We start from the raw sequence: 27,784 nt of genomic DNA on the forward strand, positions 1-27,784 counted from the left end.
AGAAATCTGACACTGAGCAATGCCTAATGGTCAAAGGGGCCTCTCTTTCCCTTGGTTATTCCTTCCCTATTTCTTTAACCTATTTGCCACTTTGCATACGAGAAGATAATCGGTTGACAGGCACTTTACACATTTCTCAACATATTTAATATAAAGCAAGAAAAGTGACAAAACGATGAAAATCACAATTATTTACATAGCTCGGTTTCGGCAGGTAGGCACACTTTATTTTAATCAGAACAGCAGACCTAATTTCATCATCATTATTACTGGCACCGACAAAACTTCTGAATCGGAGTTCCATAACTTATAAACAAACAACAAAACCCAAACTCCAGCCATCTGCGTTCTCGTGCTCTCTGGTCCATCCAGAGAGTTCGCCCCTAGAGGCGCCCGGACCCGTGACCCCGGGAGGAGACCCTGGGGGTCCCGAGCTCGGAGGCCCCTGCAGCGGCGGTGAGAAGCCCCAGGCCCGCTGCACCCTCGGGCTGGGGCGGCCGTGGGACCACGTGGCCCACGCCCCGGGGCGGAGCGGGGATCCCGGCCGCGGAAAGGGACTGAGCGCCGATCCCCGTAGGACTGAGATCCGCCGGGTTCCAGGTCGCTGGCCAGACTTGAACGTTGCGGGTTCTGTGGGCTCCGTCGGTCAGGGGAAGCTGTGAGCAAAACCCACAGCTGGAGCCAGCGGGAGGCCGAGCCCGAGAAGATCCGCGTGCGGCGCGGGGCGACCTGCGCGGGAGGGCGGCGGCAGCCCCAGGGCCCCGCCTGAGCCGAGGCGCGCGCCGCAGGGACGCTCGGAGCCCGGGGGTCGCGCCCGTGGCAGCGCCGCCCCGCCCCCGCCCCGCCCCCGTCCCGCCCCGCGCTCCCCGCCGCAGACTTCAACCCGCGCGCCGCCGAGTCCGGGGCCGCCGTCGCCCGACGCCCTGGCCGCGCAGACCCAGGCGGCCGGCTGTGCGGACTCGGGCCCTGCGGGCAGCGTGACCTCGGCGCCCTCGCCCCTCTTCTGGGCCGCAGCCCCCCCCCCCCCGACCCCCTGGGCATCCAGTCCGCTCCTGCACCGCGAAGGACATGGGGCCGGCGAAGGCAGGAGGCCCGCTGCCCGCTCTTCTCCTGCTGGCGCTGGCTCTCTCCCCGCAGGAGACCCAGGGACGACCCCGGGGGCGCAGAGCCTTGCGCGTGGCAGAGCCGAAGCCCTTGATTTTCCTCCCCGCGGCGGGGGCGGGCCTGGCTCCCAGTGCCTCCCGGAGCGCAGGTAAGCCCGGCTGGCCGGCCCGTGCCGTCCGTTGCCTGAGCCTGGTTCTTTCAGGATCACTTTTGGAGCTAAGCAGGGCACTTGCGTAGGGAAGCTTGACTTTCCCATCTCTGTAGATTCCCTTTCTGGGGAAAGAGGCTATGGTTTACTAGATTTACCATAACTGAGCTTAAATAACAAAATCTGGCTGGCAGAGAAACTAGTTTTGTAAGCCCTTTTCCAAGTATGGCAGGCCTTTTTGGAAATAAACCGAGGAAATAGATGGAAGATCAGGCTTTCAGTCCCACGGGCTCCGGATAGTGACCAGGTTATGCATGTGTCAGCCTCGTTTCTGGGTTGTGTGTCTTTTTGAGAATCAAGTAACACGACTGGCCTGAGACACTTGAACATGTTCAGGAGTGCACATTCCTTGTCCCTTCAAGCTGGCCACCGGGAGCAGGATACTGACACAGAAATTTCTGCAGGCTGCTGTGGCAGATGGCAGCTCAAACCTTTCCTGAGTCTGTTGTGAAGACCAAAGGCTGCCAGCTGCTTCCAAATCGATGCTGGACACTCACATTCCTGCTGCTTTGATGCCTGTGTAGGTGAGGGGAATGAGGAGGCGGAAAAAGCCACCAGTGTAGTGGCTCAGAGACACCTAAACTTAGAGAAGCCCTATGAATGAGGAGGAAAAGAGGGAAAGCAGAGGAAAGGGGTCAGGGGCAGTTAGGCTGTGTGTGGGGGGGTCCAGGACACAAGGCAAGAGGCAAGGTGGTGAGGAAAGACAACAGAAGCTGCTCCGTGTCTCTGTTCAGGTCCACAGCAAGGTGGGGCTGGTAGCAGAGGCTGGGAGTAAAAGAGACCGTCATCAGGGCCACTGCATCTAATTTAGTGAGAGGACCAAGCTCGGGTGCGTCAGGATGCCCAGCAGCTTCCACCTGGCTCTCACGGCATAGCTCCAAAGGCCTCTCTCTTCTGCCTCGTATATACTTCTTGGCATTATTTTTATTTCATAATATGATGACAAACATATATTCATTCACTCCACAGTCTTATTGAATACTTTACATCCCAACCGTCGTGTAGAACACCGAAGCTACTTAGGCCAGAGCTCTTTCCAGCACACCCAGGGTGTGTGTGTAGCGGGGAGCTGGTGCCACCTACACCGAATGCTAATGGAAAGCAGTGTTCTGTTCTGCAGGTGGATGTGAAGCAGAAGGAGGTGGCGGGGAAAGTGTGGGAGGCTGAGGTGGGTGCTGAGCAAGGTGTGAGGAGGACCCAGCCCGAGCCTTTCGGTCTGATGGCAGATGGAGAGCGCTCGGGAAGGGCGCGGTGACCATGACCGGAGGTGCCAGGGTAATGCCACTGATCCTACACTTTGATTTACAATTACTGTCAACCCAAATATTTATCTCAGAGGAGGCAGGGTCCCTTTGGAATGCAAAAGGAATGAGAGGAAGTCGCAAACTACAGCAGTATTTATGGTAGCACCTTGATTCAGACCCTCTGTTTCATTTACATTTTAATAGATCTTTTCTCTTTGGTTAAAGACAGCGAAGACTTACTGACTTGACAGGGAGAAGAGGGAACACTTCAGTTAAAGTTAGAAGTGGCAACAGCTGAAGTTGTGAAAAGCAAGAAAGCCTGACAGAAAATGACCTACAGGTCCATCGAGGTCCAGTGCTTTCTGCATGCTTACGGTGGTTTCATCTTTTGACGATTGTGCTCAGTTCACCCGGGGAGGAAAAGGGAGGCTCATTACATTTGAAGTGGACTCTGCATAGAGAGAGCACTTGGATGGGGATCGGGGACAAGCAAGGCATGAGTAAAGAGAAGACAAGGACCCATGGGGATGTTCTCATGGGACGTTCTCAGGATGTGGCAAGTGTCATAGCACATGCACGAGGAAACACTTTCCAGATCCTGGAGGCCAAGAACTCCCATCCCTGCCTGCAACATAATAAGCGTCAACACACAGCATAATGTTCTTGCCCTGGTTTCTGAAATCCTTGCTGCTCATGCAAATAGAAAAAAAACTAACTCAGGCTCAGTTTCTCCTACTCCCCCAACACAGATCCCTTCTGACACCAAATGTGTGGGGTCTCCCCCCAGCCCCCCAGACAAGCAGTTGATTCCACAAAGGATACCAGTGGCTGTCCTGTAATTCAGTTCAGCTCTCACACCTTCTGCCTGGTGTGTGTGTGTGTTTGACATCCCATAGGTTGAGAAAATCTCTAAGACTGACCCGACCTTCCCTGCCCCAGCTTTTCAGGTGCCAGTCTTTCCCCTATGCTTCTGAATGACTAGCTATAAATTGGGGGTCCCACAATCCACCCCTCAGGTTCAATTAATTTGCTAGAGTGGCTAATAGAACTCAGAGAAACACATTTATTGATTTATGTTAAATATTACAAAGGATACACAGATGGAGATATGCATGGACACGGTGAGGATATACAGATGGAGATATGCATGGGCACGGTGAGGATACACAGATGGAGATATGCATGGACACGGTGAGGATACAGATGGAGATATGCATGGGCACGGTGAGGATACACAGATGGAGATATGCATGGGCACGGTGAGGATACACAGATGGAGATATGCATGGGCACGGTGAGGATACACAGATGGAGATATGCATGGGCACGGTGAGGATACACAGATGGAGATATGCATGGGCACGGTGAGGATACACAGATGGAGATATGCATGGACACGGTGAGGATACACAGATGGAGATATGCATGGACACGGTGTGAGGGAAGGCTCCTGAGCTTCTTTTCGCTCTCTCCAAGCATGCCACCCTCCATGAGTGCCTGCACTTGGAGCTGTCTGGGAGCTCTGTGCTTTGGGATTTTCATTGAGGAAGTTCCATTACAAAGATGTGATTGATTGCATCATCGGTCAGTAGTAATCAATTTAACCTTCAGCCCCTCTCCCTCCTCAGAGGGAGTCTTAATCCTCTATCTTGCCTTGGTGATGCTGAGCCTACCTAGGGGCTAGTTGCTGCCAGTCAATTCATTAACATGCGAAATGACATGACTATTTCAGAGATGCCAGGGAATTTAGGACTTGTACAAGGATAAAAATATCTTGCACAGAATTATAACGTGCAATTATGCATTCTCCCTTTTTGGTATTTAGGCAACTTCTTCATATGCAGATGTGAGGCTGGAAGTGGGAGAACTACTCTCAGAAGCAGTAAACAAAAGCCCTTGGCCTAGCAAGGGTGGCACCTTTCTGGGACTACAGAGGGTGAGTGGGTGGGACTGAGCGTATAGTTCCCAGGAGCTCTGGTAATTCACCATTCTTGGTACTCTCTCTCTCTCTCTCTCTCTCTCTCTCTCTCTCTCTCTCTCTCTCTCTCTCTCTGTCTGAGAGAGGGTCTCACTATGCAGTTCAGGCTGGGCTTGAACTCAAGGCAATCCTCCTGCCTCAGCCTCCCGAGTGCTGGGATTTCAAGTGTGCGCCGCCACACTCTGTGACTCTCCTTTCTCCCATAACCCTCCTGTTTTTCACACCCACATTCACCCACTCATTTAGCCTTCAGGACACATTTGACGTCACTCTGATGGGACTACGGTTATGAAACTGACAAGTGTTGTTGACTGTCATTCCTGAGGAGGTCAGTTCACCAAATAAATCCTTCCACGAATGTCTAGAATCTGGTTCTTCCTCTTGTGCTTCCCTCTACCCTGGCTCAAGCCCTCATGAGAGTGTCACAGTGACTGAGATTGTCTCCCTATATCTTTTTTTTTTGCTTAAATTCTTTTATTGGTACATTTTAGGTATACAATACATTTACATTTATCATTGGGTGTTTGTACCTGTGCATGATGTATCTTAGTTCTTATTTTTTCCCCATTCCCTGTCCTCCCCTCACCCCCTCTACCCTTCCCTATTTACATAGACTTTGTTTCCATTGTTTTCTTTTCTCATCATTTTTCCTTTCCCTTCTTTCCTTTCCCCTTCCCCTCCCACTTCCCCTACCCCTTTGGACCTTTTCTTCCTACTTCAAATTATCAATTATTCATTTTAATCCTTATTTACACCTTCAGTTTCTCACACTAGAGAAACTCTTCTGTATTAACACGTGTGTCCTATTTATTTCACTTAAGAGTATCACCTCAATGTGCATCCATTTAGCTATAACTGTCTCTATCCCTAAATCTTAGTACCCAACCAGTCTATCTTACTGGGATAAGAATTAGAAATGTTGAGGTTTCATAATCTTTACTCTCACCCTCTTATTCCCGTTCTTCCTTCCCATTTTCTCTGATTATCCTGTCAGCAGAAGGAAGCACATAAAGTCTGCCAGGAGAAAGGGACACTGGGTACTCACCCACTGAAATATAGACAATCAGAAGGCTGTGAGACGGGGCACTGTGGAGTGGAAAAGTGGTTTGGATGAGTTTCAGAAGAGGTGGAAAGCGGGGAGATAGGAGTGTAAGGAGGACTCTGGGAAGTTGGCCCCTATGTAATCTCTCTCTTTTCAAGAGATTTCAGGAAATAGTTACACTTTTTCTGTAGACTTTCTAGAGTCAGATTTGTGTTGTTTTCATGTAAAACTTTGCTGATATGGATGGAGTTGAAAGAGAAATTGTGAAGATCATTTTGGTAAGGTTATCCTGAGCAGTTACAAGTAAACATTACTTATAAGTAGTGTTAGGCAGGTTCTTCCCTAGTCACAAGTCACAGTGGCTTCTCTTGAGCTTCCAAGAAAGTGCTGACTCTACCGGAAGGCAGGAGGTGATTGACCCCTTCCTTCCCCTTTGTTTTCTCACCTCCTCTTTCTGCGGCTCTCCCAGGGACTGCCCCTGTGCCACTCAAGTCTTGTACCTGCTCCTCACAGATGCTGTTCTATATTCTGGAAGGTTCCTCTTTCATCTTTTCCTGTTGGAATTCTATCTGTTCATCAAGGCCAGCGATGGCGAACCTTTTAGAGCTTTCAGTGATAACCAACAGCCCACTGCGACACCCATGCCACACAAACTTTTCTCTTCTGATCTTACATCTCATCTGTCCGCACAGAAGACTTCTGCTACCTCCAAAGGCATGGGTGCAGGATTTCTCCTCAAGCAAGCAGTCCGTTCTGCAGGGGATATCAGCGAGGTGTCATCTAATCCAGGTCAATCCCAACATTATCTACCTGGAGATAGGTCAGTCCCCACAGGAGGAGTGCTCAGTCTCCGACACTGCTCCAGTTTCAAACCCACTTGCCATGTCCAGGCCTCTGAAATTTCTGACCATCAAATGAGAATATCATCAACTTTGTCAGGAACAAAGACAAATATATTTATTGGGGTCTAATTAGGATTTCAGTATGGAAAAACAGATTTACGTAATCTTGAAAATGTACTCCGAGGTTTTCCAACATATCTGTATTTTTAGCTTTAAACCACAGGGGTTGGAAATTCCCTCACTTGTTAGTCAGGTGTTATGCTTGGTGCTGGCAAAAGTTATTCTATGTTGTAAGAAAGGGGTTGGGCGTGGTAGTTTGGGGGAAGGAGTCCTTATACAGATGGTCAGCAGAGGTCAGCAGCGGTTTGGGAACCTGCAGTTTGGCCTGTTCGAAGGTTAGCCTGAATGCAGCCCAGTTCAAAGTTCCAGGTGTGGCTATACCTGAGATTAGAGTAATAATGGCTTCCTGACTCCATTTTAAGTGTCCTGACCCAGTTCCACCCCATTTTGAGTTTCTTCTCTGGTGTGACCAACTGGGTACAAACTGGGATCCCCATCATCCTCTTCTCAGGTTCATTTAATTTGCTAGGGAAGTTAGTAGAACTCTGGGAAATACTGTGCTTGTTTGCCAGTTTATTATACAGAATATTACCAAGGGTACAGATGAAGAGGGGCATAAGGTGAGGTTGGGGAAAGGGGCATGCAAGGCAAGCCATACTCCATGAACCTGCGCTTTTACAGCTGCTGGATGCTCTCAGAGCCCTGACTTTGGGTTTCTCTTGAAGCTTTATTACATAGGTAGGATTTTCACTGGCCGTTGGTGTTCAACAGCAAGTAATGCTGCTTTGGTGTTTCTAGTAATCAGTCTCCGTCTTGAAGGCACCTAAGGGCTGCCAGCAGCTGGTAAGCTCGCTAGCATGAAATAAGATATGATCACTGTGGAGCTTCCAAGGATTTTAGGAGTTGTATGCCAGGAAGCAGGTATGAAGAACAAATGTATATTTCCCAATATTACAGCCCTCTACCTGTGAGATGCCTCCATGTTCAAAACTATCTAACCCCCAAATTTACTCTGCAGATATCCCACAGTTCTGATATAATCTTTACAAAAAACCCCAGGTGTATTTGAGTACTGTTTGGACTTGGGTAATAATGGAATTTTATTTGTGCCGTTCAAGTCTCTTGCCATTCTATCCACCCACTTAGATAGTCATACCTGGTGAGTAACAATTTCTCCCACATGAATAAAAGATAACAATGTTTGCTACTTTGCATATCACCAAAGAAGGAGGTAGGTGGGTATTTTAACTTTGTAAAAAATTGTATTTTATACATTTAAGTCATGCCATTATTGCTTTTTTAATTTAACTATATATATTAATTGGTACATTTTAAGTATAAAATACATTTACATTTATTATTGGCTGTTAACATGATGCATCTTAGTTTTTATTTTTTCTCCCATTTCCTGTGCACCCTTCACCCCCTCCACCCTTCCCTATATACACAGAGTTTGATTCCATTTTTTTTCTCATGATTTTTTTCTTTCCCTTCTTCCCTTTCCCCTTTCCCTTCCACCATCCCCAAACCCTTGGACATTTTCTTATTTCAAATTATCAGTTATTCATTTTAATCATTTTCATCCTTATTTACACTTTCAGTTTCTCACACTAGAGAAACTGTTTGGTATTTACACATGTGTCCTATTTATTTCACTTAAGAGGATGGCCTCAATATGCATCCATTTAGCTATAAATGTCTCTAGTTTCTCATTCTTTATAGGCCATTATTACTCTAATCTCAGGTATATCCACACCTGGAACTTTGAACTGGGCTGCATTCAGGCTGACCTTCGCACAGGCCAAACTGCAGGTTCCCAAAACGCTGCTGACCTCTGCTGACCATCTGTATAAGGACTCCTTCCTCCAAACTACCCAGAGGCTGTATAAGGACTCCTTCCCCCAAACTACCACACCCAACCCCTTTCTTACAACATAGAGTAACCTTTGCCAGCGCCAACCATAACACCTGACTAACAAGTGAACCACCAAGGCTTTTACATGCATGAGCTTCTGCCCATTCACAGTGTTTCTGGAAGTAACTTTGCCTGCTTTCAGGCTAGCGAACTTCTGTGCAGGAAGTGGACAGAGTCACCCGGTGCTGCTTTTCCCTCTTAGGATAGCACAGTCCTAGGGCACTACTTCCAACCACTATATTGGCCATCAAAACTGGGATTTAAATAATTCCTTTTTAGTACATATTTGCAGTATGTAATTATTACATTCATTGTGGAGAGTTAGTAAATATACACAACACATCTCAATTCCTTTCTTCATCCTCTTTCCCTTCCGTCCTTCCTAACCTCCCTCCATCTCTTTTTTGTGTGCATGTTTGCAGTACATACTGTTTCCCTTCTTTGTAAGGTGTTGGTCCATGTTCATGACACATCTTAATTCCTTTTTTCATCCTTTATCCCTTCCCTTTTTCTAGTCTCCCTCCATCTCTTCATCTGCTTCCCCTTTGACAATGATCTGTCCTATCCTAGAACAGTGGTTCTTAACATAAGTTTCATGGGACTGCACACAAGTTTCAGATGTGACTCTCGGACTTGGCCTCTGTGAGTGCAACCAGAAGGTCTGCCTTTCAACAGACTTTTGGAAAATTCTAATGCACATTGAATTTTTGAAACCACCTCATTTTTAAATTGAGGGGTATGGGAAGGAAAAGGGTGGTCAAAATCTTCTGGAAATTTTCTTCTAGATAAAGATGATTGCCGACCACCCACCATGACTCCAGCCGCACTCCTTGTCTAGTCTGTCCACTCCTTTCTGCACCTACCACTTGATAGCCACGTATTTCAGTGCATTTTGAAAGATAGTCTATAAAGTAAGCTTCTTCAGCCTGCTGGCTTCAGAAACATGGCCATTACCTTCCTTCTTGGAAAATCACTATATAAGCACCATGATGTCCGGCAGAATAGGAAACTGTATGTAAATCAGTATTATCCACACTTTTAGAAAATTTTAGGATTTATTTAAATTTCATGGGATTAGTCTTTGAGGGTCCCACTTGGGGAAATGTTTCAGCCACTGTAGGTCAGCCGGCCTTCTTCAGCACCCAGTGGACACTGGGAAGATAAGGCTGGGCTGCAGTTAGGTATGGAAGAGAGAAGGAAAGGCTATGTGGAGGAGCCAGAGAGGTGGCTCAAGGTGTCTGCAAAGGAGCCACAAAAAACAGTGACACATCAGCTGCTAAATGTCTAGCGATAAACTTGGTAAAATGGCAAGTTACTCATCTAAAATTTAAAGGCTGTTCTTTTTTAGTGTAAGTGCTGCTGAAGCAGGCATTTAAAGGCTATTCTTAAAGAGTACATCTCTGCTTGAATTATACAGAGTCCATTACTGCTGTTCATTTTAATCACTTGAGATGTCTATCTAGTTCACATGTGGTAGATTGTATTTTTTCTGTGGACATAAGACAAATTATATGAGCCAACCTAAAAATATTATCTTTATGAAGTGATAGTTACTTGTGCAAAAACAAAAACAATAAAAAATTAAAGCCTCAAAAGATGATTATTTCTAGCTGGTAGTTTAGTAAAAAGTTTATTGATACTATCAATTGGATCTTGATCATTTCCATGATATAGGTCTCTTATAGAGACAGACCATGGGTTCTAGGCTTATTGCAGCCCTGCACAAGGTGTGTCTCTGAGTTCCATGTGTCACAGTTGTACCTGAGGAAGAGGCCAGCTGGAGTGTGTGGTGCGGAGTGCCTGGCAGGACTCTCGTCTGGCAGGTGCACAGGCCTGTGGCTTCTCTCTCGCATGTCTTGCACTGGGACATGCATCAGAGTCGTGGTGAGCCTGAAAAGATGAATGTCACCATGGCGGCATCAAAACTTCATTATATTTATTTATGAGAGATTTTCTACTGTCAGAAGTTGTGCCTGTTGCAAGAAAAAAAAACAAAAACAAAAAACAAAACCATGTGCTTGTTGGATTAGGAAAACTATCTCTGTGTAACTTTTTCCTGTGACTGTCACTTGAGTTTCTTTGTAGATTTTAAAAGTCTTGTTTAAATGGGGCAAGATTTATAGTTTTGAATTTTAAGTCTAAAGAATAAAAATTAATCATTGCATTAAATAATTACTCATTGCTACTACATTAATAAAGTGTTAAATAGCAAGTCCTTGAAAAATTTTTCTATAGAGTGAAAATAAAAACTACTTTAGAAAAAAGAAAAGAAACCTAACAGACTAGGTTTTGTGGACAATAAGTAGTAAACTGGTTTATCTATATGCTGACAAATTAAATGTTGTTCAGTTTTATTACTTTATTACTGTTTGTGATTTTATACATCTGTTCTTCTAAACTCATCTGTATTTCACTTAGGAAAAAACATTTCCTCTGATTCCTTATTCCATTTTCCTATCTAATTAGGTAGTCTCAATAACTTTGGAATCTTTTAACATTATGGTAATCAGGTTGTGTCGTTCAACTTTCTATTACTGTAGATTACTTAAGACGATCACCTTGTAAAGAGAAAAGGTTTATTTTGTCTCACGGTTTCAGAGATTTCAGTCCATGGTTAATTAGCCCTGCGGGTTTTGGGCCTGTGATGGGGCAGTGTATCCTGGCAGCAGGGCATGGAAAAACTGCTCACCTCATAGCTGAGATAAAAAGGACAGGGAAAGGAAGAGGCTGGGGCCTGTCTCCTTCAAGGGGACACCTCCGGGACCAGAAGACCAGCTATTAGATGTTACCTTTGAAAGGTTGTATCAGGGGCCGGGCATTTAGATCAGTTTGGGCTGGGGATGTAGCTCAGTGGTGCCGGGCCTGCCTTGCAAGTCCAAGATCCTGAGTTCGATCCTTGGTACCCAATAAAAAGGTTATACCACCTCCCAAAATCCCCTTGGGCTGGGGACCAGGTCTTTAAAAATACGGACTTTTGAGGAACACATTGAAACTGTAGCAGATATAGTGATGAGATTACACATTTGAAAAATGTTCACAGTAGGATATTTTGAAGTATACTGCAAAATTCTTGCTTCAAAGGATTCCACTGCTTCAACTGGGAAGCAATATATTTAGGAAATTTAGTCTTTATAGAATGTTATAGGGTAAATAAAAGCTTTCTTGTAACTACTGTTTGCATTGTTGTTAGAGAATATAAAACAAGCATAATTAGATTACCATTCCTCCCAGGATCTACCATCGACTGTGTTTTAAGATATACCTGGGATTTGTTTTATGCAGGTATAGTGAGATACAGAGACATGAAAAAGGTTGTCACGATGGAAGGAATTTGTCTCTACAGGTCCCTAGGAACAGAAGGTGTGACACATGAAGTGCTGGGTAGGCCAGGAAGCAGAGGAAGCAGAGGCAGGAGCTTCTACTGTAAAGCAGGTTCAGCGGGCGTGGGATTGTTTAGTTTGAGTGATTTCAGTGAACTCTGGTGTGAGGGGCTGTCTTTAGTTGTCTTGTACCTGGATGTGGAGTGATCAGGGTAGGAGGACAGTGGCTCTGAGTCTGAGAGCCCAGTAGATGATGTTTGGGGATGGAGTCTCGACAGATTGGTTGGCACCTGAAAGGCAAGCTTGCAGATGAGTCTTTTGCCATCTCTAGCAGTTAGTTAACACAAGGAGGGTTGGTCCATTCAGGATTGGAAGGCTCTAAGATGTCAAATTACCAGAAATACAAAACATGAAAAGTCATGATTAATGCAAACCCACAGGACAAGGTCTGACTTCCTTTGCCAACTCACCACTCTCACCTTCCATTATCTCTTTCCATGGCATAGCCTAGACTTCAGCCCACCCACTATGGGCAGTAGACAGTGTTTTATTTTACCTGATGTGTCAGTCAGCTTTCTCTTACTATGACAAAATACCTGACACCAGCAATCTAAAGGAGGAAGTATTTATTTTGGCTCACAGTTTTAGAAGCTTCTGTCCTTGTTAGCTGGCTCCATTACTTTGGGCCTGAGGCAGGCTGAATATCATGGCAGAAGGGCATAGTGGAGCAAAGCTGCTCATCTCATGGTAGCCAGGAAGCAGAGAGATCAAGAAGAGAGAAAGGAAGGGGTCATGGACAAGATTTGCTCCCCAAGGTCATGCCCCAATGACACTGTCTGCTCAGCCACGTACCACCCCCTGAATCTCCATCACCTCCCAGTAATGCCACCAAATCATGATCTCATCAATGGATTAATCGGATGAAGTTAGAGCCCGCATGATGCAAGCAGTAACTGAAAGCCTTACCTCTGAACACAAGACTTGGCAAATCTAGTTTTCTGAGACTCAAAGGGAACTCTCAGCTGTGAACCCCCATACAGATTAAAAGGCAGGTTAGGCACTTCCAGCATACAATGCCATGGAATAAATATTTTATTCCAAAAGGGAAAATGTGGCTATAGAAAAGAAGGATGGGCTCAAAGCAAGACCAAAACCAACAGGGTGCACAGTAAGTCCTATAGCCCCGTGTCACTTGGTGGCACGGTGTAAGCTCCAAAGGTGTTGGGCAGCCCTGCTCCTATGGCCTTGCAATTTGCACCGCACATGACCTGACTTCTGGGCTGGTTCTACTCACTGCCTGTGGCTTGCTTTGGCAAAAGTTACATGTTCTTGGCATCTTCAACTTCCTGGAGTCTCTACCATAGCTTTGTCCTCACTCTCACAGCGTCATGCATTACTCTCTCAGGGGCTGCCTGCAGGGAGGCTCATTCTGTCACGCAGAATGGAACTCTGGGTGGAACTCTCCATGATTCCACAACTCTTGCCTTCTGCATGCCTGCAAAACCAGCATCTTGTGGACGATGCCAAGGTCTGTGGCCAGCCTGAGCAGTGGCCAGGCCTGCTTGGACCTCAGCTGCTGTGGCTTTTGGGTGACTGGAGGCTGAGCACAATGAGATGAATCCTGGGGAAACATCCAGGAGGCCCTGAGTGAGCAGGGTACCCCAATACTGTTTTCTTAACCCTAAGTCCTTCAAATGAATTTACACTTTTATACCTTAGAGCCTATGATAGGTGGAAGTCTGGCCGATTCCTGAGATGCCTTCAAAGCATCCTTCTGCAAAGTACTTAGGTTCTCTTCAGTGTAACGAATCTTTTCAGCAACCGTACCTCCCTTGACCCCAATTTTACACATGTTTCTTCTCTGGCCAGAGTGTAGGTTTTTCAAATCTACCTGCTCTGCTCTTTCTTCCCAATTCTCACTGTAAATCTGACTAAATGTAGTGAGCAATACCACTGTCTAAATATTATCCTGCCTTGAAATTTCCTCTGTCAGATCAACCTCATGCAAAGCTCAGAGCATGGACAAAATGTAGACAAATTATTTGCCAGAATGTGACAATTTCCACTAGGGTCCTCATTCCCATCTGAAACTTCAAGAGACTTCTCTTACTGCCCACATGCCTAGCAGCATTCTGGTCTTCTGACTCCCACCTGAATCATCCACTGAACTCTGTGATATTCTAAGGCTTTCATAGCCTGTGTCTCCAAGCTTCCAAACTTGTCCTGCAAACCAGTTCCAGAGGCTGCTGAGCCACATGATCAGGTATAGCTACATCAACAGTCCCATTTCTTAGTTCTAAGTTTTTGTGTTGGCCAGCTTTTTGTCCTTGTGACACAATAACTGAGAAATAAGCTAAAGGAGAAAAGTTTATTTCTGGCTCCTGGTTTCAGAAGCATCTTTCATTCAGCTAGCTTCATTACCAGAAGGATGTGGTGGAGGAAAGCTGCTCACTTCATGGCAGCCAGGAAGGAAGAGAAAGATGGAGAGAGAGGGAGAGAGAAATGGAGAGAGGAGAGGGAGGTAGACAGATACACTAAGGACAAAATATAGTTTCTAGGGTCATGTTTCTATGGCTCACTCCCTTCACCTAGGCCCCATCCCCTAGTATCCCATTCAGCTATGAACTCATCAGTGGATCAATGAGATTATCACCTGCATAATCCAATCACTTCCCTAAAGCCCATCAGGTCACCCTTGAAGGGACATTTTAGATCCAAACCATGACACTTTCCTCTTGGATGCTTTGCTGCTGCTGACTCCTTCCTGCCCTCTTCAAGTAGTTCCTACATTTCCAGTTATGCTCACCTTGTTCCGCTGTTTCTCTTACCATTCTTTCTCCCTGAATTCCTTTTTTCAGCCATCCTGGTATCGTTTTTATCCAAGGATTTTTCACGTTCAGAGTGTTCCCTTGTATTGTCATAGGTACCTTTCTAGTTCCAGTTGCCTCTGTAATGCTGATTCTGGAATGCATCTCTTTCTCTTTCCCTTCTTTATTTTTTTAAGCTCACATAACCACTCTGTGCTGAATATCCTCACTATAAGAATTTCAAACCTGACCTTTACCCATACAACCTGTGGTTCTCACCTGCTCTCTTCCTTTGTTTTTGGCCTCAGTAAAAGCAAGTTTTTGCTTCTTGGAGATTGTGCTTCTAGGCTGGAGTGAACTTACTACTAGATCAACAGCAATCTGTGGACTTGAAGTAGCTCAGTCAACTGATAAGGCTTCTCGCTGCCTAATGAAACTCTCTTAGCACTGGATTCTGTGTTTTCTGCTTGACAGTTTTCTGGTGTTGTTTGTTTGTCATTCTAAATAACTGCACATAACATGTCACCCCAGTGTAAAACACTTTATGTTATTTGTTCTTGAAATGTCTTAGCATTTTTAGAAGACTCCTTTTAAAAGTGTATGAGAATGATAATTTTAAATCAGAAGAAGGATTAACTAAGTTAAACCAGTAACTGAATAAATCATTTCCATGATATCAGTCCTCAAAGAAATGGTGAATGTTTTTATAAGACATAATTTGTTCTGTGGTTTAAAATCAGAAAGAAATTACTTTGAAGCATGGAGTTCTCTGGAGTCATTTAATGTTTTGTCCTTTGGTAAACATACAATATAATGTGAGAATTTCATCATCATGTTTTCATAGGATTTGGAAGGAAGGGACATTAGAGATATTTTGTCCATCTAACTTGATTTATATAGGAAGAAACCCAGGGCCTCTTTGGCATTGTCTGGCTTGAAAGAGGATTTTGCTTTGGTTGAGAAAACAAAGCATAACTGTCAGATGTTAGGAGAGGACACCGCACTACTGGGACAGAGTGTGACTGTAAAGTGCAGAATAGCACAATAAGACTGTGTGCTGTAACTCAGATCATTTAAAGTTATTTTAATGTAGTCTTTAGAGCATCAGTCAAATATACTGTACATGACAAAATTGTTTTCTATCAAACACCATGTGCAATTTAAAAATAATCTGAACATTAGACATATTAAAATCAGATCATTCATGTCATATAGGTATTTCTTTATTCTATCTGAGGAATGGGCCTAGGAGCCACCACACCTCTGTAACAAGGGGCCCACCAAGGACTTGTTCTTAGTTTCTTTCTTTCTTTCTTTTTTTTTTAACCTGTGTAAGTGTGAGAGTTGTTTTTTATTTATTTATTTATTTTTGTGGTACTTGGGATCAAACTCAGGACCTTGCCGCTTGCAAGGCAGGCATGGCGCCACTGAGCTAAATCCCCGGTCCCAGTTCTCAGTTTCTTGTATTGTTTGCAAATAAAAGGAATCAGGACTCTTTGGAGAAATCCCTGATACCAGAGCTCAGACAGAAAATAATACAAGATGGGTCTTGGAGTATTTAGTAAAGCCAGAAATGAAAACAGTAGTAAGAATACAGAGCAGTAGCAATAGTAACAAAATTACATAATGACAGGTATAACGAAGTTTGCAGTTGCTCACTAAAAGTTCCTAGTGGTCCAAAGTGGAACATTTAAATAATAAAGTAGTGTTAGATAATACCTCAGTGTATAAAATACATACCTATGAGTGCACATCAATATGAATAAAATCATTTAATAAATAAACACCTGGGGTACATGAGACAAATCTTTGATGCAGATGAATTCTAAAATGATTCATAAAGCTACTGTACCCTCAAGGACTCAAGGAATGTAACTCCTAGTAGACAGCACAACACAGCGACCTCTGAGAAGAAGGTAAAGGGAAGGGAGAACTTTTACAATGGAAATATATACTGCCTCAGCCAGGCAGCCGAAGCCGACAGCACTGATTATGAATGACGTTGGTACTGTGTGCCCTTCGTGTGATGTCAAGAAAATGACATCTCACCTGCGCAGTCCCCTCCAACTGATAACGCCAATCGAGTCATGAGAAAAAAGGACAAATTCCAAATAAAGGACCGTCTGCAAAATACTGGACCGGCATTCCTTAAAACTGTCAAAGTCATCAAAAACAAAGAAAGTTTGAGAAACTGTTACAGCCAAAAGGATCTTGGGAGATGTGACAACTGAAAAAATAGGATATTAGGCATAAACTAGGGAAATCTGATAACTAATAAAATCTGGACCTTTGTGAGTAATGTGTCAGTACTGGTTCATTAATTGCAAGAAATGTGCTGTACTAATGTAAGATGCTATTTAAGGAGAAAGTAGATGTTGGGTACGTGAGATTATTTTCTGTTACATAATTTTTCTGTATATCTGAAACTGCTCAATAATGAAAAATAATTAAAAAAAATCTGTCTTGAAAGCAATTGAAATCTTCCAAAAATATTCTTATTTTCAATATTAGGATATGAATCCTGTCTCTAAAACCTTTGAGGGTAAAAATAAATACTTAAATAATAATTCACTTTTTCAAAAGTTACTTAGACAATTAGAAAAAAATCTAAATGCTACTCCAGCAACAAATTTTAAGCCATCTAAATTACCTGGAGTGAGTGTTTCAAAACTATTTTCTGTTTTGAGACGTTTTAGTTGAAATAGTCTTTGCAGTTGGTTCTTAACAACTTGTATTGACCAAACTGACTAGCTGATCTCTTTTGCAGGGGATTTAACAGGACTTCTATGTTTATTTATGTAAAAGTTATGCATACATTGAGATTTTGTAAGTTATATTTTTGCTATCTTGGTTAAAACATTGAGAAATAATTTTGAACAAATTGTTGTGAAAATAAATAATGTTGATAATCAAACTAATAAAATCCAGTATATTTGTAGTAGATTCAGATTTCCATATGAGTTGAATTTTGTTGCACCAAAAAGAAATGTTCCATCACCACACCCTAGGGCCTCCAAATGTGGTAATTAGTTAAAATAATGTCAGAATATAGCAGAAAGGCCCTTAGTTAAATATTTCTGCAATGCTCCAATCTGATGCCACGTGAAGATATATAGATGCAGGAGGAGCCATGTCATGATGAACGCAGAGTGGGAGTGAGGCCAAAGAGTGCCAGGGAGATCTGGAGCTACAAGAAGCTGAGAAGCCAAGGAAGGGTCCTTCCCCTGAGCCTTCACAGAGAGCATGGCCCTCTCCACATCTTGATCTCAGATTTCTAGCCGTCAGAATCACAAGGCAATAAGTATCTTGTGATGTAACCCATCTAATTTATGGAATTTTGTCGTGGCAGTCCTGGAAAACTAAAGTGCGAAACAGTTTTCCCTCAGAATCTATGGGGGATTGGTTCTAGACCCCCCTGCCAGATACCAAAATTCACAGATGTTCAAAGACTGTCACAAAATGGTTTAGTATTTGCATATAACCTATGTACATCCTGATGTGTACTTTAAATCATCCCTAGATTCCTTATAAAATCTAAGGCCATGCAGATACAATAGAAACAGTTATTATATGGTACTGTTTAGAGGATAATGACCAAGAAAAGTCTGTAGATATTTAGTACTGATGCAGTTTTCTTTTTCCCCGAGTATATTCTGTCCACAGTTGGTTGAATCCGAAGATGTAGAACTTACAGATAGGGAGTATTGACTGTATGTCATTTCTTTTGTTTTACTTTTTACTTTTTTTTTTTTTTTGCAGTATTAGAGATTGAACTCCGGGCCTAGTGAGCTACATCTCCAGAAAGTACCACACCCCAGTCAGAATGAGCCCACTGAGGTCCTGGTCTGTAGCTTCATGTATTTTTTCCAAATAAAAGGAATCAGGGCTCCTTGGAGAAATCCCTGGTATTAGAGCTAAGACAGAGAGTAATACAAGATGGGTCTTGGAGTATCTGGCAAAGCCAGATATAAAGAAGTGATAAAAATACAGAACAATAGTAACAATAAGTAACCGAATTACACAATGACAAGGGTACATCAAAGTTTGCATTATGAAATGTAAATTTATTTTCAATTGATCAGTTTTTTACTGAAAGAACTAATACAGACTTATGTTCAAAAGTTGAAAGTCATCAAAAGGGTGAGCATGGAAAAATCTCTTCTCTCAACTCTCTTTCCTGGCACCTCTTGCTGTTTTAGTTTAATACAAAGAAAAGAGTACTGTTGAACAAATTTTTTATAGGAAGAGCCAAAAAGTATGTGACTCTGGCTTTCTGACCTATTATCCCTGTAATGGCTTAGCTCTGCATGCTAGTGAAAAAGCAGCCACTGATAACATGTGAGCAGTGGAAATGCCTGTGCCCCAGTAACACTTTGTTTGTTAACACAGATGTGAGGCTAGATATGGCTCCTGAGCAGTTGTTTGCTAATCCAGGGCCAGGCCTGTGCCGTCCTCAAACACATTTACTGCTTTGTAAACATTTAAAATAGTCTTTGCATCTATTCTTGCTCTTCCATAGTAGACATAATGATCTTTAAATTTTTATTTTTAATATTTATTTGTTAAAGACTTTTGAACTGTACATGTCACTTAATTTTTTATTTTTTATACTTAATGTCTTCCACATGATGCTTTGATAAATGTGTGCTTAGTGAAATGGTTGCTGTAGTGTAGCAAATAAACACATCCATCATCTCAGAGGTACTTGTTCACGGTAAGAACACCTAAAAATATACTCTCCTAGCAATTACCCTGCATGCAATAGCATATTTTAAAGCTATAATCCTCATGTTGTACATCAAGACTTTAACTCATTCTACATATCTGCAACTTTGTATCCTTTGACCAACGTCTTCCTATTTCCCCCTCCTTCATAGTAATTTTAGTTTTAATGGAGCTTGACCATGTCGTTCTCTTGCCCCAAACCCTTTGCCTCCTCATAGTCCCTGTCATTAAGCACAGTGTTTGTGAAGGAGAGTGAGGCCCGGTCCACCTGCATCCTTGTCTTCTGTCCCTCTTGCTCACTTCCGCTCTCCCTTAGCCAATCAAACCCTGAAACACAGGCAGGGCTTCCTTTTGTCTCTTTTTGCTCAGGTATCACTTGTTCAGTACTTTGGGGATCATCTTAAATACCGCTTCTCGGCTTCAGTTCAGTCCATTTGTTATGCATTCTTTTGTTCGTGTACAAAGTCTGTACTTTGAAATTTAGCCAAGTGTACTAAAACTGTGATGCTCTGGTGGCCTGTATGGCGTGCAGGTGAGGCGTGGGTCATTTCCATTTGAAAGGTAACAGGTGTCTCCCGTTGGGAAAGTGGTGCTGTGCATGCTGCTGGTGTTCCAGGAGAACATGACAGTGTCTCTTCCTCCAGGAGCCCACAGAGTTGTAGCAGGGACAGACACACACCCCGTGCACTCTTACGCTAATCAGAATGTGGCAACTGCTTTGACAGAAGCTAGAAAATATGTTATAAGGGTAGAGAATAGGGGATAACTTACTTAAAATGTGTAAAGTTTTACAAACCTGAATTATCTACAGATTAAAACTGTAGTCTAAAATGCTCTCGGAAGTAGAATTATTTCTAAAGCCTTTGGACACACTTTAACATCTTTTTGCACTTAGTTGGCTCATCTTTCAGAAAGTGCCAGTGTAGCTGCCTGGCCAGATACCATGTAAAGTGCTGATGTCGTAGAGGCCAAGCTGCATTGCTCAGTTTCAGAGAGGCACGAGGGAAAGAGTCTTGTGTAAGTTGGAGTATCATTGACGAGAACACCAAAAGATCTATAGAAACACGTTCAGTTGCACTCTTGCTTTATTTTTTTTCAGGATGACTTTTGATTGTAAAGAGCATGTGTTTGTCACCCAACAGGAGGGAGTGACCGCCCCTGGCACTCCTGCCCACTGCTCCCATTCGTGCCCAGGGCTCCCACTGGCCATCAGAAGCTGGGGGACTGCCTGATGGGGGAGGGGATCTCACACCCTTGTCAGCTTTCAGGATGTAAAGAGCAACTGAACCCCTGCATCTTCATTTGGTCTAAGCTCAGACTCACCTGTGGCAAGTGACACATGTTCATCTCCCTCTTATATGTTTGACATACACAGGAGTCCATCTATAATAAAAGCATTATAAGTTTAAATGTACAACTCCTCCAAACCTTGGAGTTTCAAGTATTTTATTAAGGTTAAGGTTTTTCTTCTTCTAAATGAGTTATATATGTGCCCACTTACTTTTATAAATCGCATTATCTGTACAGCGTATTTTTAGTGAATGCCAGTTGAAGTCTGAGACACAGCTTGATTGTCAAATTCTATTTTATTTTAAGCTCAGTGCCTTTGAAGTGAGAGAGTCCCATGATCCGAAGTATATTTCAGCTCATTTGCTCTGGCTGCTTCAGGGGAAAAAGGATTATGAGAAGGAGAAAACAGGTTAGGAGGCTGCTGTCAAAACAAAGTCACAGAAGTGTGGTGACTTGGGCCAGGCTGTGCTAATGGAAGGAGACGGAAGTGCACAGGGCTGGGATATGTTTTTGGAAAAGAAATAACAACACTAGTTTATTGGTTGGATGGAATGGCGAGGGCAAGAGGAAATCAGGTGTAACCTCTTGATTTTCAGACTGAGCGGGGAGTAAAAAGTGATGCCATTTATGATGGCAGGGGAACATTAGGTGGGAGGACAGGTTCGGGGAAGTGAGATGTTTGGTTAGGACTGTGTGCTTCTGAGAGGTGTGTAGGTGCTCTGGTAAAGCAAGCAGTGAGCTCTCCTGGAGTTCTGGAGTCCCAGGGGGTGGTGAGGGATGAAGAGAGAGATCTGAGATCAGCTCATAAACTGCCATTGATCCATCTGGCTAGGGCTTGTAATTTTGATACATTAAGAATATTTTTAAATAGTAGAAGTGCATTCTAGGAACTCTAAAGTCTTTCTTTTTCTTTTCAGAAATATTCCCAAGAGATTTAAACTTGAAAGACAAATTCATAAAGCATTTCACAGGTAAGCCCACAGTTTATTAGTGATTCAGTTAAATAAAAAGATTACATGCAGAGCACTATGTTAGGAACTGGGAATATGAAGATAAATGTGTAGAAGAGGTTCACAGTCTAGCCAGTTGCTACTCACCTGTATAAACTATAATGTACATCAGACTGTGATAAGTAAAAGAAGTATAAACAGAGTTTTAGGGACACACAGGAAGTGAACAGTTTGGCCCAGAATGAGGAAAGGCTTGTAGTGGACATGGCATTTACATTGGCCTTTAAGGGTGAACAAGGTTTTTTTCCAAGATGAGAGCAGCATCTAGTTAGGAGTCCATTGAACAAAGCATAATGGCTCACTGTGTGGTTAGGGGAAGGACAGGTGGATGGTGTGAACTGTGAGTGAATTTAGGTAAGGATGCATTTGGTCAGGGCAAATTTATGGCTGGAAAGGTAGGTGAAATCATATTGTGAATGATCTTACATGGCATACTGAGGAATTTTGACAGTGTTCCCAGCCAACAGGGTCAACAGAAATTTTGAGCAGGGGGGAAACAGACTTGGATATATTGTCTTAGGCATAGATGAGATGCTCTGTCATGATGCTGTTGTGAATCATGTTCAGATCATCCTATTCTCCAAGTTATAGAAAAATCACTAAATTCTTATGAACAGTCTGTCCCTTACACTTACTGTTGCCTCTCTCATCCTAATCATTCCAGCTACCATTTATTGTTTTACATTCCAGGACTATATGGTGGGAAAGATGTAGTTTTCACATATGGCTTTCCTACGTAATCAAATACAAGCACCATATTTGTTAATGAACTTTAAAATTGTGGTCATGAGGATTGAGTGGAGATCCATCTGCCTCATGTGTAAGGATGCGTAGTATTACTGGCCAGACCGAAGGCTCTTCTACTTCTCCATTTGTGTAAGAGGCAGGCCCCAGGTGAAAGGCTGAAAGTTTCCATGGAGTCTGCCTTGGATTTGTAGGGAAAGGTGAGGGACGTCTCAAGGGCATGCCTACTTTACAGCAGTCTTGAACACTAAGATGACACCTGTCACTTTAATTGAAAAGTGAAATAAATGTCTCTTCCTATCAAATAAAAAAACTAGAGAACAAAGTGGAAATCAATAATGTTTCTTTTCTCACATCCACTTAATTTGCTCTCTATGCATTTTTTCTCTTCTATCTGGGGCTTTTCCATTCCCATTGCTCTAAAGCGTTCTACTGGAAATGAAGGTTCCGTGATGTGAGATGTTGAGAATGTGGAATGAATTTAGATTATTTTCCACAGATCACAACTCCCTCCCTCCTGCAGAATCTGAGTGAGAGGAAGCGCTCTCAGGCAAGTTCTTTTAAGGCAGGAAGGGTGTGAAAGTACAGTTATATTATATCATCCGTAAAGTGCTAGCAATTTGTTTGGAAGACATGCCTAGGTTTATAATAAGCATTCTCTTCCTGTCTTCCAGGGCCAGTCACATTCTCAGCTGAATGTAGCAAACATTTCCATCGCCTCTATCACAATACCAGAGATTGCTCAATGCCAGCTTGTAAGTCACTTGGGCAGTTTAAAAAAATCCTTGTACAGCAATGAATGTATGTAGTTTCAAGCTCCAACTGTCTTCGAACGGGACATAATAGACTAAACACTGCATGGGATGCTATTTATAACACTGACAGTACTTAAGATTTGTATATGCTGTTAAAACTATAAGGAATAAAATCACATTCTAGTTGGAAATATATCCAAATCTGAAAATAGCCAGATTTCCTTAAATATCAAAATGGTTGCCTGGATTGAAGCATTTTATCATTACTCAAATTCCTTGGCATAAATAAAGTATTCTCTCATATAAATGAAAAACTGAGGTGACTATGAAATGTAAGTCAAAATTTCCTTGTAAGTTATTTTAAAGTAAATATTTTTATATCATGTCACTTATAAATGGGGTGCTGGATGTTTTCCGAATAATGGTAGCATGTGTTATTAACAGTTTGTTCTAATGAATTCTTTTGGATACTTAAGTTACTGAAGTTAATAATAATTCCAAACATAATACTAAAGTGCTAACATTTAAAATGCCCAAATTATGATTATGTGCAATAACTCACTTGCCTGTTTTTAAATTCCTTTCCAGGCCTAAACTTTCCTTTTAAAGAAAATGAATTTTAAGCATTTTGTTCCTTATTATCTGGCTTGTTCATTTTAAGAAATATTTAATTTTACTCAGAATGTTGAATCAGGATTATTGTAATTCTTTTTCAAAAATTACTAGTATTGAATGGTTAGGGAGAAGGAAGCACATTGGAGTCAAGGAAAAATCTCTAAATGGTAGCACAGTGCGGTGGAGACAGTGCAGGCTTTGGGACCCACTGTGTACGAGCTATGAGCTAAGTACTGTTTTGAGGCTCTTTTCTCATCTCTACATGAAGATTAAAAATCACACTTTCTAGACTGTGTTATTGGGGGAATTAATGAGAAAATCCATGATAAGCAGTTGATATATTAGGTGCTCATTAAATTGTAGCTATTGCTAGATGAATTGGTGACAACTAACATGATTTTCCCGACACTATAACTGCATACATAATTTGTCTAAATGTTTTTCCTAGATTACAAAAGATGTGCCAGATTGCTAACAAGATTGTCAGTGAGTCCGCTGTGCTCACAGACCTAAAATCCTCACCCTATGAGTGTGAGTATGTATTTATTCTTCTTATTCTGTTTAACACTACTTAATTTCTTGGATTTTTTTTTTTTTTTGCTTTTTGTTTCTTTTTTCTTTTTCTTTTTAGTAGTGCTGAGGATCAAATCTAGGGCTTCACACAAGCTGAGTATGCATTCTACTACCACTGAGCTCTGTCCCCAGCCCTAACAGTCTAACTCTCTTGACAAAACTTTGAACAAAGTAGGAGACCAGAAGGCTGATCTTAGCACTACCTAGTGAGCTTAATCTGTGGATTATTCACTCTGTGTTCAAACTTGGCCTAAAGACACTGATTATTTTATTGAATGAATTTAAAATGTTCTTTGCAGTTATTGCCTTAAGATAAAATAGCTTTTTGGCACTCTTGCTGGTCTTGAGGGATTAAAAAAGCTAATTCAACAGTTTTTGGTGTTACTCTGTTATTGTGTGGGAACATTATGCCGATAAACATTAGATGAACCAAAGAATTTATAGGTCTATCTTTTCTTTCTTTCTTTTTTTTTGGGGGGGGGGAGGGGGTTGGTACCAGGGATTGAACTCAGAAACTTGCACTTGTGAGGCAGGTGCAGTGCCACTGAGCTAAATCCCTGGCTTAGGTCTGTCTTTTCTTAACTGGCTAGCAGATATAATAAAGTTAAAACAAGGCGTTAAAACTCTATTTTATATAGTGTAAGAAGCAGATGGAAGATATTGGAAAAATAAAAGAAAAAAGGCAAAAATTTAAATATATAATGATCAGGTAGTCATCATCTGCTCTAGTCTATTCACAAAGGAGGAATGATAAATCAACATTTTTATTCTGGCTTAATTATCCTAGGAGCCTTAGGAAAATAAATTGTAAAAAATCTTAATGTAAATTATAATATTTATTTACAAAAGTAGAATCTATACAAAATATTGAAAGATACTAATTTCTTTGCAAATGTATTTTTCTAATTACTAGTTCTTCCCCTTTTGGTACAAAGTCAACATTTTGGGGTCAGATTTCAGTACCATGGACAAGTCCCTTTAAGGAAACTGGTTTGTTAAGTTATGCAGTTGGGAATGAAAGTCACAGTCATGAGGACATCCATAGTACAGAAACATTTTGCATTAGCCTGTGGAACTCAGCTGTCTTAGTTACTTTTCTGGTTGCTGAGACAAAATACTAGACACCCAAAGTTAAAGGAGGAAAGGTTTATTTAGCTTACAGTTAAATAGTTCATGGCTGCCACAAGGTAACAAAAGCAACAACGAAGCAAGGGCGGGACCCTCAACAGAGTCTTTCTGCACCTTTTATTTTATGCAGACTACTTGGAGTGGGCAGCACTCACACCCTTAATCCTAGTGCCCTTGAGCCTAGCATTGCACCATGAATCAATTCCAGGAAAAGCCCCACCTGTGACTGCATGAGGCCTTGAGGGGACTTCTAAACCAGCCATAACATCAGTCTGTCCCAAGTACTGCAAGGGATTAACTTAACCCATTTCACGAGTTTTTTGTGACCATTACTGAAACAATCCTGTGACTTCATTTTCTGAATAATGATCATCACTCTTTGCCCTAATAAATTCTTTTAGAAACCTAAATTAATGAAGGTAATAACAATTACAAACGAAAGATTTGAGTGATATAATTTAAAATGCCCAAATCATAGGGGCTGAGGAGGTAGCTCAGAGGTACAGCATTTGCCTAGGATGAGTGAGGCCTTAGGTTTGATTGCCAGCATTGTAGATACCACAACAAAACAAAAAACACAAACAAACATACCTACAGAGAAAAAAAGTAAATAAATAAATAAATGCCCAATTATGATTAGAATTGTGTTATAATTCAGTTGGGTATTTTGCTGCTGTTGTTATTCTTATTTTACAAGCTATATTACAGATTAATAATAATTAGCACTGCTGATTCTGAATATTTAAGAAGCTAAATTTAAAACTTTCCCTTGTGTTAGATTAAGAAAATGAGATCAAGTGTTTCAATATTTAGGGGCAAGAGGCTTGGATTAATTATACTTACCCTGTCTCAGAGGTTGTGAATGATGCAAAATGGGAATAAATCAAGAAAATTCATTTGGGTATTGAGATGACCTAAATTTATCTATCTCTTTTTAAAATTTTTAATGTGTTTTATGTGAATATAAAGTCCTTAAGTCCATGTAATTACTGGAAAATTTCCTCCAAATAAGTAGTATATGGTAATCCAAAATATGGGGTGGGATATAGGTCAGTGGTAGAGCATATGCTTAGCATTCATGAGGCCCTGGGTTCAATGTCCAGCACAGCAAAAAGTAAAAATAAAAAATAAAATATTGTATACAAACTTACATTATTTAGAGATATAGAAGACAGATGTGATAAATGTGACTTTTTGAAATTGTGGAGTTTAGAGATTTAGTGGTATTTTTTCTGTAGTTCCCTTTGGTAGTATCTGTTTCTGCTTACTTATTTAATAAGATACTATGATAACAGTATTCCAAATTAATAAAATTGAGTACGATATCATGAGTTATTTGAATGATGTCCATTCATGTTTTTGGTATGTTCAGAGATCATAGAGCTGTAAGAGGGAAGTCATCATCTTATGTTTTTAAAAGACCTCCTTCATGAGCACATTAGTCTGCACTATTAGGATTAGACTATAGTAAGAGTCCACAGAGCCTGCAAGCAAAGATAAACAAACAAATATAAATAAATACATGAATAAATACAATATAGCATAAATGTTTATGTTTGTTAATGCTAGGTCATTACTATTTTCTTCTTTTTCTCCCACAGGCATTTCTTGAGGATGCAAATGTATTTTGAAAAAAAAGTGCCTGGAATCATAGTAAATGTAAAAGAGAAACGAAACTCCTGCTTTTGGGATATTAACCTGATTAAATAAGAGACCTCCCAGAAATCGGAGATTAGCTGTTTTCTGCCATCGAATGCAGTTCTTGGTTTATCTTTGTGTATACGATAATTTATAGTTTTTTGAAAACAAAGCTTAAATTGCATACTGCAAATATAATATTAAAATTGTGTTCTACTTTATTTTGCTAGGGATATTATTTTCTTATATGGTTACCATTCCACAGTAAACATTGAATGATGTAAATTATGTCTGAGAGTGCCAGTAAGAAATGATTGTTTTGTATATGATTTTGTAATGTACAGAGTCCATTTTTTATAATTTTTATTTAATAATATTTAATGCATCTATTAAAAATTTGTGGTCTTTTTACATTACTTTGAAACGTGAATTTTATTAAAACTGAAATATGAGCAATTTATGTTGTTTTTCTTTGAATAAAAGATACTTGTGACAAAGGTTATAATATTGAAACATCTTACTATATTTGTATAGGTGTAGAAATACGTATTTTCTGAACTGATAACCAGGATCCTGAGATAATTTTTGTCTTGTGAAGATAGTCACATGGAATTGCATCCAGTAGTCCTCGGGTTGGGGAGATACGTGTAAGGGAGTGAGAAGAATGAGTGTTGCCTAGAATATAACGAAATACCTTGATACAAAATATCCTATTTCATTTAAACACAATAATGAAACATTGAAAGGGCTACCCCTTTTTTTTTTAAAGAGGCATAACAGGATTTA

General features: G+C 41.5%; 1 protein-coding gene across 2 annotated transcripts; it reads left to right on the forward strand.

Annotated features, from left to right (window-relative positions):
• Window positions 1-895: 895 nt before the first annotated feature.
• Window positions 896-27,784, forward strand: Alkal1 (ALK and LTK ligand 1). 2 transcript variants are annotated; one of them, XM_087185689.1, is made up of 5 exons: window positions 896-1,252; window positions 21,453-21,506; window positions 22,964-23,044; window positions 24,108-24,194; window positions 26,962-27,784. In XM_087185689.1, exons 1-4 carry the CDS (start codon window positions 1,069-1,071, stop codon window positions 24,170-24,172), a joined length of 384 nt encoding a protein of 127 aa, XP_087041815.1. In that variant the 5' UTR covers window positions 896-1,068; the 3' UTR covers window positions 24,173-24,194; window positions 26,962-27,784. The 2 variants fall into 2 exon arrangements, with proteins under 2 accessions (XP_087041815.1, XP_004837574.1); XM_004837517.4 differs by having other exon boundaries at window positions 24,108-24,190; window positions 26,962-27,771.

The sequence above is a fragment of the Heterocephalus glaber genome, unplaced genomic scaffold (assembly GCF_053883595.1).
Source record: "Heterocephalus glaber isolate CG9 unplaced genomic scaffold, H.glaber_assembly_v1.0 deba00000281, whole genome shotgun sequence".
Lineage (NCBI taxonomy): Eukaryota > Metazoa > Chordata > Mammalia > Rodentia > Bathyergidae > Heterocephalus > Heterocephalus glaber.

Coding starts and splice junctions, on each gene's coding strand:
- Alkal1 (XM_087185689.1), top strand. CDS start 1,069: ATGGGGCCGGCGAAGGCAGGAGGCCCGCTGCCCGCTCTTCTCCTGCTG. Junction 1,253..21,452: donor CAGTGCCTCCCGGAGCGCAG/GTAAGCCCGGCT, acceptor TTTTCTTTTCAG/AAATATTCCCAAGAGATTTA. Junction 21,507..22,963: donor ATTCATAAAGCATTTCACAG/GTAAGCCCACAG, acceptor CCTGTCTTCCAG/GGCCAGTCACATTCTCAGCT.